This window comes from Silene latifolia, chromosome 1, assembly GCF_048544455.1.
Source record: "Silene latifolia isolate original U9 population chromosome 1, ASM4854445v1, whole genome shotgun sequence".
NCBI classification, from domain to species: Eukaryota; Viridiplantae; Streptophyta; class Magnoliopsida; order Caryophyllales; family Caryophyllaceae; genus Silene; species Silene latifolia.
In genome coordinates, this window is record NC_133526.1 from 122766485 (window position 1) to 122783135 (window position 16651).

General features: G+C 33.3%; 1 protein-coding gene across 1 annotated transcript; it reads left to right on the forward strand.

Annotated features, from left to right (window-relative positions):
* The first annotated feature begins 1119 nt into the window (after nucleotides 1-1119).
* On the forward strand, nucleotides 1120-3550 carry LOC141655009 (protein FAR1-RELATED SEQUENCE 5-like). Its single transcript, XM_074462116.1, has 3 exons — nucleotides 1120-1126; nucleotides 2276-2380; nucleotides 2430-3550. Exons 1-3 carry the CDS (start codon nucleotides 1120-1122, stop codon nucleotides 3548-3550), a joined length of 1233 nt encoding a protein of 410 aa, XP_074318217.1.
* Nucleotides 3551-16651: the final 13101 nt, after the last annotated feature.

Here is a 16651-nt window from a genome sequence, read left to right on the forward strand (position 1 = left end):
AATAATTGGGTTTTAATACAATAAAGCGATTTTCTCGCATTTGAATAACTATTAAATAATCACGTTTCTTCATTACAATAACCGGGTTTCTATATTCAACTAGACATTTTAACAAGCACTTGGTGTGCTACTCTAGATTACCAACAAACTTTCAGAATAATGATAACAAATCATCAATCAAATGCCAAAGGTATGATAAACAAGTATACTAACAGAGTAGCAATTGAAATAACTCGCAAAATAACATATATTGAGTTATATAATCTACTCTTACCTTTATTATGTCGATTTGCGCTAGGGTTTCTGCAAATTTTGGGCAAAAACTGACGATTGATGCGTGTATCAATCAAATTGAATGAAGATAATGAATTAATTTCGTGTTTTCGACTTGAATTACTCCGGTTTCGTAAAGATTTGACTGGATTATGCCATGAATTTGAAGAAAATAAGAATAAAGAGGTGAAGAATGAAGAAAGTTGTAGAAAAAAAGGGAAAACGTAAGATTATGTAGAAGAGAGAGAAAAAAAGGAGTGTGTGTATTTTTTTGGGTCTAATCTCAGCCCTTGATCTTGTTAGATCCATTGGTATATAAATGCGGGGGTAACTCACGAAAAGTGGCAAACTCACCGGATCTTGCCTATATATATATATATATATATATATATATATATATATATATATATATATATATATATATATATATATATATAATTAGGATCACATGAGTCCTACCTAATTATTTGAGTCCATGAGTCCATCAAAAATATCACACATGAGTCATAACAATACTTTTTTTATATCAAGCTATTAGTAAGGGTAGTTTCGTAATTTCCTAAAGTTCTTATATAAACCCTATTATCAGCTCAAATTCACCATTTGAATTCATTTACTTTCTCTCTCTTCTCTCTCTCTTCCGCAATCACACTCTTCATTCTCACGCCGTCAATTTTTCGCGCGTAGTTGTCTTCTTCGCTCTCGCTGTCATCTTCACCTGTGTTCATCATCATTCGTGATTGATTTCCAGCGATTTCTTCAAAATTCGTCTCAGTTGCTTATTGTCCTTCACTTTTTCTTCATCATTCGTCTTCATCTATTATTTCCTCAGTTTTAATATATTCAATGTCAGGTAATTCATCGTTTTATGCTTCTTTATTTTTATGTTTTAATTTTTTTCATTCTGTTTTCCTGTTTTATTGCACGATGTTTAATTGTTATTGTATATTCGACTGAATTCGTTGTGTAATTACTGGTTTTTTGTTATAATTGATGTTATAATTCATCAACATCAGTCACGTATTCATCAATTCGTGCTATTTTATGTATTAAAATCATGTACTGGTTATATACTTTATTCAACATGTAGTTTTTGCTATTTTTGTTGCGTTCAAATTTAATATCTGTTTTTTTTTCATCTTCTAATTGACGTATAACAAATAATGTACTCATTGTCAGTTTTGTTAATCATCAAGTTTATTTTGCATTCACTGCTTGTGTTTACTTCAAGTTTAAATCGTTATTTAACAGTTTCCTTTTGTATCACTTTTTATTCAGTACAGTATCATAACTAATTATGAAAAGTATCACATTTTGTAGTTTTTGTTAGCCTGATTACTGCTCATTAGAATCAGTTTCCCTTATACAATATCACATTGAGTCCTTTACAGTATCACAGGCTTTAGTACATGACTCGCAACTACTTTTTGTGCATTAGTATCACATGTTATGCTTTAGAATATCACATTGAACTCTTTACAGTATCAAAGGTCATACATTCTTGGTCATTACTCTCTGTGCATTAGTATCACGTGTTATGCTTCACAATATCACATTTAGTCCTTTACAATATCATATCTTTGCAAAGATACATGACTTGTAATCGGTTTATGTGCATTTGTATCACATGTTATGCTCGAATAATATCATATGTATTCCTTCAAAGTATCATAGGCTGCAATACGGTTGCGTATTTGTTTTATATTCATCAAGATATCACATTTTATGTTGCACAATATCACATGCATTCCTTCACAATATCATAGTTTGTTATGATCTAGTTATATTTGTTATATTTGTATCACATGTTATGCTCCAGAATATCAGATGTATTCCGTCACAGTATCATAGGCTGCAATACGGTTGCGTATTTATTTTATATTCATCAGTATCACGTTTTATGTTGCACAATATCACATGCATTCCTTCACAATATCATAGTCATAGTTATAATCTAGTTATATTTGTTATAATTTGTTTACTCAACTTCTCTTCTTTGTAGAAAATACTCTTGTTGTCCCTGTGGTACATGTTCCTTCTCCACAATGCATAGACGTTGATGAGGTGCATGTTGGGAATCGTCTTTCTTTGATGGTGACGCCTGGAGGTTCGAAGAGTGGGTCGAAATATTGCAACTGAATTTACACCTACAATAGGACAAACTTTTGCTACGTTAGACGAGGGTATACAGTTTTATGAGACTTATGCAATAGCATGTGGTTTTGAACCAAGGAAATCTTCAACGAAAAGGTTTCGTAGTAGTGGAGATATTAGGACAAAATTGATTGTGTGTCACCGGGAAGGATTTAGGGATTCTAAGCCGACAATATTACCCATTACTGGTGAGGAGGAGGAGCCAATGGTCAAGGCCTCTAATCCGAAGAAGACTAAGGTTACTAGGATTGGTTGTAAAGCTAGGATTTTCTTTAGATTTGTTATTAAAGAAATTGACCAAGTTCAAGTGCCACTCTTTGTTGTTGATCAGTTTCATGCTGCCCATAACCACCGTCTTTCTCCACTCAAGTATAGAGAATTTCAGAAAAAATGTAGGAACCTTGCTTTGCAACATAAACAAACCATCGTTGATAATTGCAAGGTTAATATTGGCCCAACCTCTACTTTCAGGTCCGTCAAGGAATATGTTGACGGCTATGAAAATATTGGAGCTTCTTTGACCGAGTTTAAGAATTTTGGAAGGGAAATCAAGTGTTTTATAGGTCTTAAGGATGCTCAAATGTTTGTAGACCAGTTGGAACACCTTCATGAAACCCGGGAAGGTTTTTATTTTGCCTATGATATTGATCGAAATAAGTGTTTGTTTCGTGTATTTTGGGTGATGCGTGAACGACGTCGTAATTACGCTCTATACGGTGAGGCGGTGACTTTTGACCCAACCTATTCAACTAATAAGTACGACATGATCTTTGCTCCCTTCACTGGTGTTGATCATCACAAGAAGTCCGTCACTTTTGGTGCTTCGCTTATGTCTAGGGAGAATGACCAGAATTTTAAATGGATTTTCACAAAATTTTTAGATTGTATGGGTGGGAAGGAACCCCATTTCTTTTTTACCGATCAATGTCCTGCTATGAAAATTGCGTCCTGCTGCTTTTACGAATGCTGCCCATCGCTATTGCATGTGGCATATTATGAAGAAATTACCCGAAAAGGTAGGCACGACATTGACCAAAGAAATCGACTTCGTCACTCGTCCGAGTTCTCGTTGTTTGGGATTCGAGTTAGAGCCTTCGACTTCAAGAAAGGTGGTGTTCGTTGATCAGTGAATTTCAATTGGAAGATAATACATGGTTGCAATATCTGTTTTCCAAGCGGCAACGTTGGATTCCAGCGTATTATCGTGATATTCCTCTTGGTTGTCTTTTAAGAACAACGCAACGCTCGAGAGCGCAAACGGCTTCTTTAAGCGGTTTGAGAATCCTCATGGCACACTTGTTGAGTTTTGGATGCGCTTTCAAAGTGCTATGGATCAGCAACGCTACACCCCAAAATCTCTTGACAGAGATAGTGATCACTCCCTACCTCAAACCAAAACCCTTCTTAGCCTTGAGGTTCATGCATCGACCGTTTATACGCACGCTCTCTTTTATGAATTCCAACAGCAAATCGTTGATTCTCTAAACTCATGTAGTCTTGGTGATTCTTCAAGGGAGGGCGATCTGAGGTTCCTAGAAGTTGAAGATTCTATCTTCAATAAGAGTTACACTGTCGCATTTAATCCTTCAACATTTGATGCAACATGTTCCTGCAAGCTGTTTGAGAGGAAGGGCTACATATGTAAACACATCATCTGGATTTTATCGTAAAGGGATCAAAAAGATACCGATAAGTATCTTCTCGAGGGTGGACAAAGAACACTAAAAAAATGCCCTTGTATGATGCTCACGGTCAATTGTTGGATGATTTTACTTCGTCGGATGTCACTAAGCTTCGATTTCGACTGCTGTCTGAATTCTACTCAACATTAACACTGCTCAAATCTCTGCTGAAAATCGCATAAATGAATTGACTTCATTATCAAGACATTTCGAAAATTTCAAGTCGATCTTTGAAAAATTGACTAAACACCAAGAGTTGGAGATGCTCCTTGGGGTTAAGTCTTCATCTCGAGGTCCGTATACTACCTCTGTTCAATCAAAAAACAAGGGTACTTGGCAAGAGGTTGATGTCCAAGAAAGATCGATCATTGCAAAGGCACAAAAGCCGAAAAGATTTTGCAATAATTGTAAACAAATGGCACATCATGATAAGCGGAATTGCCCTAATCCACCAAGTTGATACATCACAACACTCGTTGGATCATGAATCCGATGTAAGTAATTTGTCTTACACCTTTTATTATACCAGTTTTACGTTTGCTATACCACGATTCTTTGAAGTGTGACCACGATAAACAATATCGAGTCCACGCTAAAAATATCACATTCCATGGTAAATAATATCGATGCCTTGTTAACCAATATCATCCCAATATTAAAAGGTGTCTACTTTGAAACAATATCACAATAATTTAATAACAATATCACTTGTCACTTGCAACATTTATCAATTTTAAATCCCTATCTATTTTCAGAATCAACCAAACAATATCAACACGTGTATTCAAAAATATCACAAGATGTACCCCAACAATATCAAACAACAAAAGGTTTTTTATATCCTTAGCCACTGTTGTTGTTCCTGAGTATTAATATCACAACAACTAAAACATAATATCATTCAACCCTTGAAACAATATCACGCTTACTTGTTGATAAAAAGAAGTTATACTTTGTCAAACTTCTTACTAACGTTATGTCATTGTTTTTGTCCGTTTGTTTTGCAGATTTCTTCACTTGTTGATAGTGATTAAGGGCTTCTACATCTTTGAGGAAGTTTATTTAACATCATCAACTTTCAGAATCGAATTTTCATTGTTTATACTATTCAATTTTTACTTGTATGTCATTCCAAATGGCATCAATTTTGTATTCTTTCCATTTTGGGTATCAACGTTATAAAAACCGCATAATTACTAATGTCGTTTTGTTTCCATTATTAAATACTATCCCACCTCATTTGAAGGTTTATCACAGTTGATACAAAAACAATATCATCATAATAGTTAAACAATATCACAACATTACACTTGCTTGTATACGTATTTTATTATATTGTATTATATTGTACAATACTTCTAAGGAATATCACATTTCAAGTGAAACAATATCACCAGTATTCATAAATATTACCACTACAATTGGATGTTTTTAGGAAACAATATTACAAAAATATGATTGAAATATCACAGTACATACTAGACAATATCAACCACTGAGTGCAATAATATCACAATTTTCAAACAATGTCAACACGTGTACTCAAAAATATGACAATATGTACCCCAACAATATCAAACAACAAAAGGATTTTTATATCCTTAGCCACTTGTTGTTATTCCCGAGGATTAATATCACAAGAACTAAAACATAATATCATACAACCCTTGAAAGAATATCACGAGTTTTCCGAAGTTGAACAAAAAGAAGTTATACTTTGTCAAACCCTTGAAATATCACAAGACATACTAGACAATATCAACCAGTGAGTGCAATAATATCAACCAGTGAGTGCAATAATATCACAACTTATCCAACTAAACAGAATTTTCAAACCCTACCCCCTGATTTATTTTAGAGAATAAATACCACAATATCAACATGTTTGCGAACAATATCACACTGGGGTACCAAAAAATATCAAAGAGAAAAAGATTTTAAGAACCTTGACTGCTTTTATTATTACGAGAACTAATATCACAACAACTTAAGCAAAGTATCACCCAACTCCTGAAACAATATCACAGTTTACTAAGAGTTGATCAAAAAAAAGTTCTATTTCCTACCATTGTACCTACAACAATATCACACAACTTCGAACAATATCACATGTCCATCCTACCAAAGAATACATTCCTAGCCCTACTTTTGTCCTCTTCCTCTACCTCTACCTCTCCCTCTTCCTCTATTATTAGGGTTTACAGATTGCTTGATCGTTTGTCTTTGGATTGGGGTTTTTTCTCGCATCATCTTCACCATCTTGTTTGGATTCGGTAGCCTTTGTAAAAATGCAAATGCCATGTTATGGTTCTATGTCAAATTTTTACCTTTGTGTCTGTTTCAAATAAAAGCATAAACGTAATGCTATGATTGTATATCAGAAATGTACAAGTCGGGTTTTTGGTTTTTACCTTTTGATTGGAGATTTGCGAAGAATGGGTATTTCTGTGTTAATTGTTGGCATTCTAGTAGCATCCTCCTTGGCTTTTGTTTGAACAATGGGCTTCTCTTTTGGCGGACCTTCCGCCTTTGTTATTTCTTGTTCCACAAAGATATTGTCCTTCTCAACAACATTATCTTTGGCTTTTATCTTATTGCCCTTGCCTTTTGCATCTTCGTTATTCTTCCTCATTTCCTTCAATCTATTTAAAAGCTCTCCCTTTCCCTTGTAAATTCTTTAACTTTCCCAATCAATTTGTCCTCATGTTATTTATGTCACTAAAAGTAATGCCGCTGCTATTTCTAACCAAAAGATAGTAGCGCCTCTGCACTTTTGACCGCAAATCGCCTTCAAACAATCGCCCCTCATAGCGAATCATGTGCATCATTAAGAAGTTTCCCGATTCAGTATTGTTTGCTTCTTTCTTTTGCCAATTGAAACTCGTGTTGACAACATCAAAATCTATTACGTTATGCACTCTGTCAACATTTTTCCCTGCTAGGAAATCACTCATGTGATAGGCCTACAATAATTAGTTATACTATTAGGCATTATTTTGTCAAAGAACCATATTCATTTATCTTTGTATACACTAAACCTATCCTAGCCACAATATCAGACAATTGTATGACATGTCACTAGCAAGAATATCAATAAACCATACCACCGAATCTGCAGACCTTGTATATTTCATCTGCTCCCGTTGTCGTACTCTGTATTGTCTAACACTTCAATCGTCTCGGTTTTGAAATTTACACAAACACAGAAGTAGTGTTCTTGCAACACCATCGGAATAAAAACCAAATCTGCTTCCATGGTACATGGAACTGTGTTTCTTCTTATGAATTTGTCCCATTCTTCGAATATCTTTTCCCTCTTCGCTTCTTTGCCTTTAGTAACATCTACTATTGATTCCTGTAGTGTATATATATGTATATATATAAGTTAAGAAATCGTTTACATTTAAGATTTACTACATTCTAATCAAAACGTGAATATGTATAAACAATATCACTTTTACGTTTGCTATATCACGATTCTGAAGTGTGCCCCGATAAACAATATCACAAAGTGCATACTAAAAAATATCACAGTCCATGGTAAATAATATCAGTAAGGATGTGAACGAATATCAGAACATGATACTTGATTGTAGACAATATCATCCCAATACTAAAAAATATCACTTATTTAAAAGGTGTGTACTTTGATACAATATCACAATCATTTAAAAACAATATCACTTGTCGCTGGCAACATTTATCAATTTTAAATCCCTATCTAATTTCAAAGATCAATTAAACAATATCAATTTGTGTATGCAATAATATCACACTATGTACCCCAACAATATCACATTTTAAATAACTGATATTTTTAATCAAAGCGTGAATATGTATAAATCAAAACAGAATGTCAACTTACCATGTGTCGAATTCCAAAAAACAATAAACTTGTTTCACAGGGTTCTGTGTGCTCAATGTGATTCAAAATTAGTGACCAACATTCAATCACATTGTTGTTGACATGTACGATTGGAAGCAACGATAATATATCCCGTCTTGCAAGGTATTGATCATCACTGAACTTGGCAACAACCTCACTGCTCAAAACATTAACACCAATGTTCAAAAATTGTCAGATGAACTGTGACATTGATAACCAATATCAAAATTAAACAATATCATATATTTAAAAGGTGATCCCGATAAAAAATATCACAGTCCACACTAAATAATATCACAAATTACGCTAAATAATATCGGTGCCCTTCAACCACTATCGAAGATCATACTTGATTGTAGACAATATCACCCCAATACTAGAAAATATCACTTATTTAAAAGGTGTCTAATTTGAAACAATATCACAATCATTTAAAAAAATATCACATGTCACCGCAACATTTATAAATTTAAAAGCCCTACTTATTTTTCAAAATCAATTTAACAATATCATACTGTGTATGTAACAATATCACACTATGTACCACAACAATATCAAAAAAAAGTGTACAAAAATCAGAACAACAACTTTCTTTTATGTGACACTTGATTATATACAATATCATGCTTTTATACCGCTTTCTACTCTAAAACAATATCAAACCCATTAACGTACAATATCACATGACACTAGCAACAATATCACCTTTTGTAATTCTTTTGTCAAACTTAGATATCATTGCAAATATTATCAGACCATTAATAAAAAAAGTTGCAGAAAAATATATGTTTTAAAGTACCTTTTATTTTTGATAGCGGGGTCCTCCAATAGGCAGTAGTCAATCACTTCTTTCCTCGTAGTCAACATGTTTGCACACAGCGACTTGTTTAACTTCATAAATCTTGAGACGAACTCAAATTTAGGATCACCACACCACGCTTCAACGTGCATCCAAGGCCATCGGATTTCCCCTTTTACCGCTACCAACGACAATCGCGAACCATCTTCTCCGGTAGCTAGAAACGTTTAATATTACAAAGATTTAATATATATTTTGTATTTATAATAATAATAAAAAATTTCAATGTAGAAGTCGGTGTTTAAAAATATAACCTTTTATCTTTGATAGCGGGTCCGAACCTTGTTTTTCCCACCTTTTTCTCTCTTGCTTTGTTTTTTCCCTCTTTGTCTTTTTGCCAAGAACTTAGTTAACAAGTATACCTTTTGTGGCGTAAAGGTCGTAACTCTCTTCCGGACCGACTCCTATCTTTATTCAAATCACTCAATACGAGTGTTGCTTTGCCACCTCTCCCCGTATAATCTGTCTCATGTTTGCATCGCTTAGTTCACAATCGAAAGGCTCACCAACAAAGAACATCATGTGAAACATCATGAATAGTCCACGATCCAGGTTCAACTCTTTCGATTGCCAATGAAACTTCACATTATTCATTTCGTAGTCCTTCACCTTTAGCCCACTTTCAATACCTTTCTTGTTGAGGTAGTCACCATAAAGATTCGCCTGTATATGATTAATGTAAACAACTTTTCAATTTCAAGCTTATCGAACAAAACCATTATACCATTAGTTCTTTGTTTTCAATATTGTACTTACGACCATATGAGCCATGTGTACGTGCTCTCGTCTTGGAATTCATCATACTCTCTCGTTGTCCAAATAGAACATTTTCTCGCCTCTTCAAATCAACACAGATACAGACGTAGTGCTCTTCGTAGACCAAAGGTATGAACACCTTTAGATGAAAATAATATTAGGAAACAATTTAACAAAAAGTCAATAAAAATATCACAAAGACATACTAGACAATATCATTCTTAATAATATTTTTTGTCCCTCTGAAGTTTTTTTGTATGTTGTGAAATAATATCAACCAGTGTATCCAACAATATCAGAGTCTGTACTAAAACAATATCAATGTTAACAGACTTTTAAATCCCTATCGATTGTTGTTATTTTTAAGAAGCTATAAAATAATGTCAACCATTGTACATAATAATATCACACTGTCAAATATTAGGGAAAAAAAAAGTGATTCATTTTCATTTTTTGGGAGACAATATCACAATTAAGAAGTAACAATATCACACAATAGTATGCACAATATCACAGTTCAATTTAAGAATTGTTTTTAAGAACAATATCATTAGTAACTGCTAACAATATCATACATAACACATAACAATATCACTGATAAGAGTAGAAAGTCTCACCATATCTGAATTTAAATTCAGCGGCTCCTTAAAAAGAGCTGACCATGTGTCCCATGTATCATATACTGTTTGCTTAAGTTTTGCCAATTCATCAATATTATCTTCATCGAATTTTAAGATTTTTTCTATATCACCCTGTTGTTCATAAGGGCATCTTATTAGTCTCCATAAAACACATTCTACAATACCTAATTTAAAAGATGATAAATGTGTGTGTGTTTCCATATCGAGTGGGCAATGCCATAGAAAATTCTTGTCAATTTGTCGTTTCCCTTTTGAGCAATTTGGAACTCATTGAGCAATATTGCCCATGCTTCAATTACCACTGCTTCTATCTTCGTGTTAGGCAACAAGGACTCAATATCTTCCCTTTGTATACAATGGAAAGTTCCAAAGTTGCGATATTTCTCTATTCCATTTTGCAAAAATATTAGCATATTAGTTATTTTTTTAAAGTACTAATATGGTGCAAATTAAGTCATGTCTTACATTTAAAAAATTGTTTAAAGAGTGACTTACAAATTCTTTGAATGTATGGTCCGTAAGGAAGCAATAATCCATGACGTCCTTCCGATTCTTCAAGACAAGTTCAAATAAATTGCTGCTTCAACATCGATTACGATACAAGGATATCATCTTTGACTGGCAAACCACACTGAAAAGTACACCCCAAATTGTGAGGTACCATATCGGCTGAAGCAGGTACTCTGTCTGAGTGCAACAAATATTCAATGATACTTCCCTTCCCTGCTGCATCTAAACCAGCATTTGTTCCAGTTTCCTTTAATTTAGTCACCACATTACTATCCTCATTCATTTTATCAACCACAACAACTGTTTTAACAGGCTCCTTATCAATCACAACATCTTTTTCAACTCCCTTCCCTGAATTCAACTGATTAACAGCCTTGTGCAATTGAGTCGTCACTTCTTGAACCTCATTGGCCTTCTCTTTCTCGGCCTCTTTTTCAACACAATGCTGATATGTTGTATCATGATGAACGTCTTCATTTGTTTTGTCTTCAACAGGCTGTGTTACTCCAAAATCAACATTTGGAAGAACCTCCTCCAATTGAGTCACAACATTTGTAACCTGTTTGTCCTTCTCCTTCTCTCGCTTTTTCCCCCGTAGCAATATCTACCTCCTTATTGATAACCTCATCTTCAACATTCTCGTTATTTTTTCCAGCCTCTCTTTCAATGTCCTCCTGATTTGTTGAACCATTATTACCCACCTCATTGTGTGCCTCTTGGACTGTCTTCATAACTCCCAAACCTTCATTTGTTTCCAAATTAACGTTTTCATTCAACCGAGTCAACACATTTGTCTCTTCATTAATGGTTTCATTATCTGTTTCGGTGCTGGCTCTAGGAGTTGTAACACGATTCATATCCTCTCTAGCTCGTCCTCCTCCAAAAACAATATTGTCTACTATGTCATTCAAATTTGAATACATATCATAATCCTCATCATCTTTTTTTCCATCATCAGCAGATCAAGTTTGTAATATCAATAATTTCTTCACCTTCTTCCTCGTGATCACTGCTGATTTGAAGATCTTGATCTGTACATCCTCCATATTTTTTTGTTCAATTCCGCGTACTGAATTTTTAACATGTCAGTTAGTACATCAAACGAGGGAAGCCCTTCTCTTGCTTTCGCCCTTTCATAAGACCTTGCTACCAACCCATCCATAAAGGCATGATATCCAATATCTTTCATGAAAGGCAAAGTTTGTGTATTGGGAGTATCTTGTTCTTGCTTCTCGATGTATCACAATTATCGGTGTTGTTTTTTCAGACTTCTTTTTCGTTTCAACATCTTTACTACAGTCTTTTGTGGCAGCAGTTTGGGTAGAAGTAGTTCTTTCATCTATTGAATTGCTGGGTTTCGTGTTGATGAACTTCTTCATGTTATGTACAAATCTTGAAAAGAACAACTCGTTGTCCCTCTTTATACGCAGATAAGCTTCATGAGCACTCTGCCAAATGACATAATAAAAATATTAAACAAGAGTATTAAATATTTAATCACAGCAATATCATAATTTATTGAAAAAATATCACCATTATTCTTTAATAATATCACAACATTACACTTGCTTGTAGATGTTAGGGAAAAAAAGTGATTCATTTTCATTCTTTGGGAGACAATATCACAATTAAGAAGTAACAATATCAGACAATAGCATGCACAATATCACAGTTGAATTTAAGAATTGTTTTTAAGAACAATATCAATAGTAATCGCTAACAATATCATACATAACACTTAACAATATCAATGATAAAAGTAGAAATGTCTCACCATATCTGAATTCAAATTCAGTGGCTCCTTAAAACAATATCACGTGTCCCATGTGATATTGTTTTACAATATCACACTTTATGTGTCACAATATCACTCTATTTGTCTTCTTTGTGAATCAATATCATAAGCATTACAATTGGTTGCTATTATGAAAAAATATCACAATTAAGAAGTAACAATATCAGACAATAGTATGCACAATATCACAGTTGAATTTAAGAATTGTTTTTAGGAACAATATCAATACTAACTGCTAACAATATCATACATAACACATAACAATATCAATGATAAAAGTAGAAATGTCTCACCATATCTGAATTCAAATTCAGTGGCTCCTTAAAACAATATCACGTGTCCCATGTGATATTGTTTTACAATATCACACTTTATGTGTCACAATATCACTCTATTTGTCTTACTGTGAATCAATATCATAAGCATTACAATTGGTTGCTATTATGAAAAAATATCACAAATAGCCACCATAAATATCACAGTTCGAAATGAACAATATCACAGTTTGATAAAATATCATTATCATTAACAAAATTTAGTCTCCCTGGCAGTTTTTAGATTATGGTAAAACAATATCAACTTGGGTAAACAAAAGTATCACAATGTGTTCAAAACAATATCAAAGTAAGAAGAAAAGGAATAGATGTAACTGTAAGGACAACGAAAAGACATTAGTACTTACATCCATTGCTCTTGCTTTGATTTCTTTACCAGTTTCAACTCCTTTAGGCAGCTTAATCATGATGTAGCCCTCTTTTGCTTCAGGTTCACTTCACCATCATCTTTCTCGAGGTTTTGTGTAAGTCTCATTTCCTAGGTTCTTCCGAAAAATTAATCATCTCTTGTTAGCAATGAAATTTTATCTTCATCAAAGACTCAAAGAAACATACTGTAACAGCTTGAGTACTTAATCATAAATATACATAGGAATGTTGCATTGTCTCCTGACCTTGATGTGATAAACAGATTGGGTACTCAATTTTCGAAATTGGTGCATTCCCCAATATTGTTGTTTGTCTCTCATCTTCAACTCTTGATGCCGAGTCCGATCATCCCAATGTTGGATTAGCGGTAGAGTGTATTTCATAGCATTGCCCTTAAAATTGAACCTATGGAAGTAGGCTAGCATAATCACTAGTAGGCAACCGGTGATATTCGACTTCTTTTTTTCTTTCCATCCCTTAATACTAGCAGTCATCTCTTCAAAGACATAGTCACACCAATCATAGTCTCTAATTTTATTCACATCCGCAACAGACTTAACAAGTTTTAAATCTAGGGTTTTATTTGTATTTGGCGCTAGGAAAATGGACATGCTATAGAGAACAAACATTCTCTTAAACTCATCACCACCTCGACACGCCATCAATCTATCATGCACATCCTTCACATTAATTGGAGCAGAAGTACCTTTCACACCAAACTTCATCCTCCAATCATTTTTCATTTTGGTGTCAATCATAGTAGTGGCATTCCCCCTTTTTGTGGTGGTTACTTTATCACCTGTCCTAGGTAGTAGAAACATGTCATGGACATCATGCTTTGAAAGCGAAAAATCCAACTTTTTTGTTCTAAACATATTGCTAGAACAGTCATAAGCTTTCAAGACCCGATTCAGGATTCCATGTGGTAGTTGAGTTACCTTTAACATTAACAAACCTCCAAATCCAATATCCCTTACAGCGTTCTGTTGTTCTTCATTTAAGTTCTTAATCAACTCAACCAATTTTTTTGGCCTACACTTAGTCCAAATTCTGTTCCCTTCTTTTTGTGTAGTTTAGTCTTCTCAACTTCTTGAATTGCGACCTCTTTGTTCGTTTTTTGTTCTACCAGCTCCATAGTATTGTTTTCCTTGTTATTCTTTGTTTTCCTACGTTTATACTGCTTTAATATTGTTTCTTCAACATTCTGAATTGCTGCTATTGGCCTCTTTTCGCTAATGGTTATGTTAGGTTCATCTGTAACTGCCAGTTCCATTTTCTTGCTAGTAACAATCTGCATTTAAAATTTTATTAGTATCACATTCTGTGGTTAATAGTATAAGATCATATAAACAACAGTATCAAGTTACAGTATAGTATCACTACCAATTCTTAACAGTGTCACACCTCATGTCAGTACAAGATATCACTTTGGTTAAAGAAATGTTTCTCAGTTGACCTAAACTATCAAAATTAAATAGTATCACTACCTACTCTTAATAGTATCACACTTAATAGTATCAACAGAGAACGAGACTTTCCTCATTAACAAGTCCAAATTTACTGGTCAACACTAGATTTCACATTGAACAATAGTATCACTACCTACTCTTAATAGTATCACTACCTACTCTTAATAGTATCAACAGAAAACGAGACATTCCTATTTTTCGCAATTGAAACAAACAAAACAACTAATAATCATCTACAACTATCCAATTTAAATAGTATCACTACCTACTCTTAATAGTATCAACAAAAAAACAAGACATTCCTCATTAACAAGTCCAAATTTCTTTGGTTAACACTAAATTTCACATTGAACAATAGCTAACCCTATTTTTCGCGATTGAAACAAACAAAACAACTAATAATCCTCTACAACTACAATCGATCATAGTTTTTTGTTCAATGCATCCATGTTATCCACGGAATACTGTTTAAACTCATTAACAACTAAGACATTGTATAAATATACAACAACAACTTGAAAGTAAGCATTTAAACTCATTAACAAGTCGAAAATTTGTGCTTAAATGCTATTTTTATCATATAATTGAACTCAATTTGCAGTAATTAAGAACAAAATCAATATGTATAATCAAATTAAAACTGCAAAAGATGAACAAAAATCGCAAAAATGTAATAGAAACTAATTAGAGCGTACCTCGACGATTTTTCAACCTAATTTCAAATTCAACGATATTATGCAAAGGATTGAACGATTGAATCTATATTATTGATATCAAGTTGATATCGTCTTTGAATTTTTAGATTTTTGCGGATTTTTAGTGAGATTTTTGAGGGAGTCTTTGTTTTGGTGTGATTTTTAGAGAGAGAAACAGTTTTAAAAAAAGTGAACGGTTTTGTTTGGTTTTAGAAGTTTAAGCGCCATTTTTCAAATATTCAGCGTGATATTCTTTTGCCTTACGCGTGATATTGTGGATGGACTCATGGACTCAAATATTTAGGTGGACTCACCGGATCCCGCTATATATATATATATATATATATATATATATATATATATATATATATATATATATATATATATATATATATATATAAATTGCATCTGGTGAGTCTCCAGGTATTTTAGGTGAGTCCGTCCTATTAATCTCTACCATCAGATCTAACACAAATCAAGGGCTGAGATTAATCCTATCTCATACTATATAAACCTAAAATTATAACCTAGCACCCATAAACCGATTCCCACTTTCTCTCTTCTTCTGATCTCTCTCTAAATTAATTACGATCTTTAACTTTTTTTCTCTCTCTAGTAACTCAACTCCCCCAAAATTTTAAACCTAATTATAATCACCCATATTTCGTTCTCCTGTAACTTAAATTCCTTCAAATTATTCAAACCTATTGTTAATTTGTAATTCAAGAATCAATCAATTGAACAATTCAATCAAACTCGCATTTCAGATCATTGGATTTACAATTTATGATTTACGATTCAATAAATCGAGAAGCGAGTTTAATTAAGCTCTTATTTCGCAAACTTCGATCGCTCGTCTTCAATCGATTTCCAGGTTTGTTCTATATGCTTTTGTAATTCTTATTCAATTACAACTAATTGTTTTTATTATTAAATTTCATTTTCTTTAATTTCAAGTTAGAATGTCGATTTTATCAATTCAAGCAATTCATGATTCCATTAGTTTAATCAGTTTAAGTAATTCATGATTCAATCAATCCAAGATTGAATAAGTTTAGTGATTTAAACAACTTAATCAATCTCTGATTTCAGATCTTTTAATTAAAATTGCATATTTTGATCGCATACCTTCAACTAATTTATAGGTTATTTCTAGATCTAGATCTTGTAGTTGCTTTTAAAATGCTTATACAATTACAGCGATTGGATTTTGTTGACTTTTAATTG

Excerpts from the sequence above, each read along its gene's own strand:
- LOC141655009 (XM_074462116.1), top strand. Across the intron at positions 2,381-2,429 it reads TTTGATGGTGACGCCTGGAG|GACAAACTTTTGCTACGTTA; the intron begins GTTCGAAGAGTG and ends CACCTACAATAG.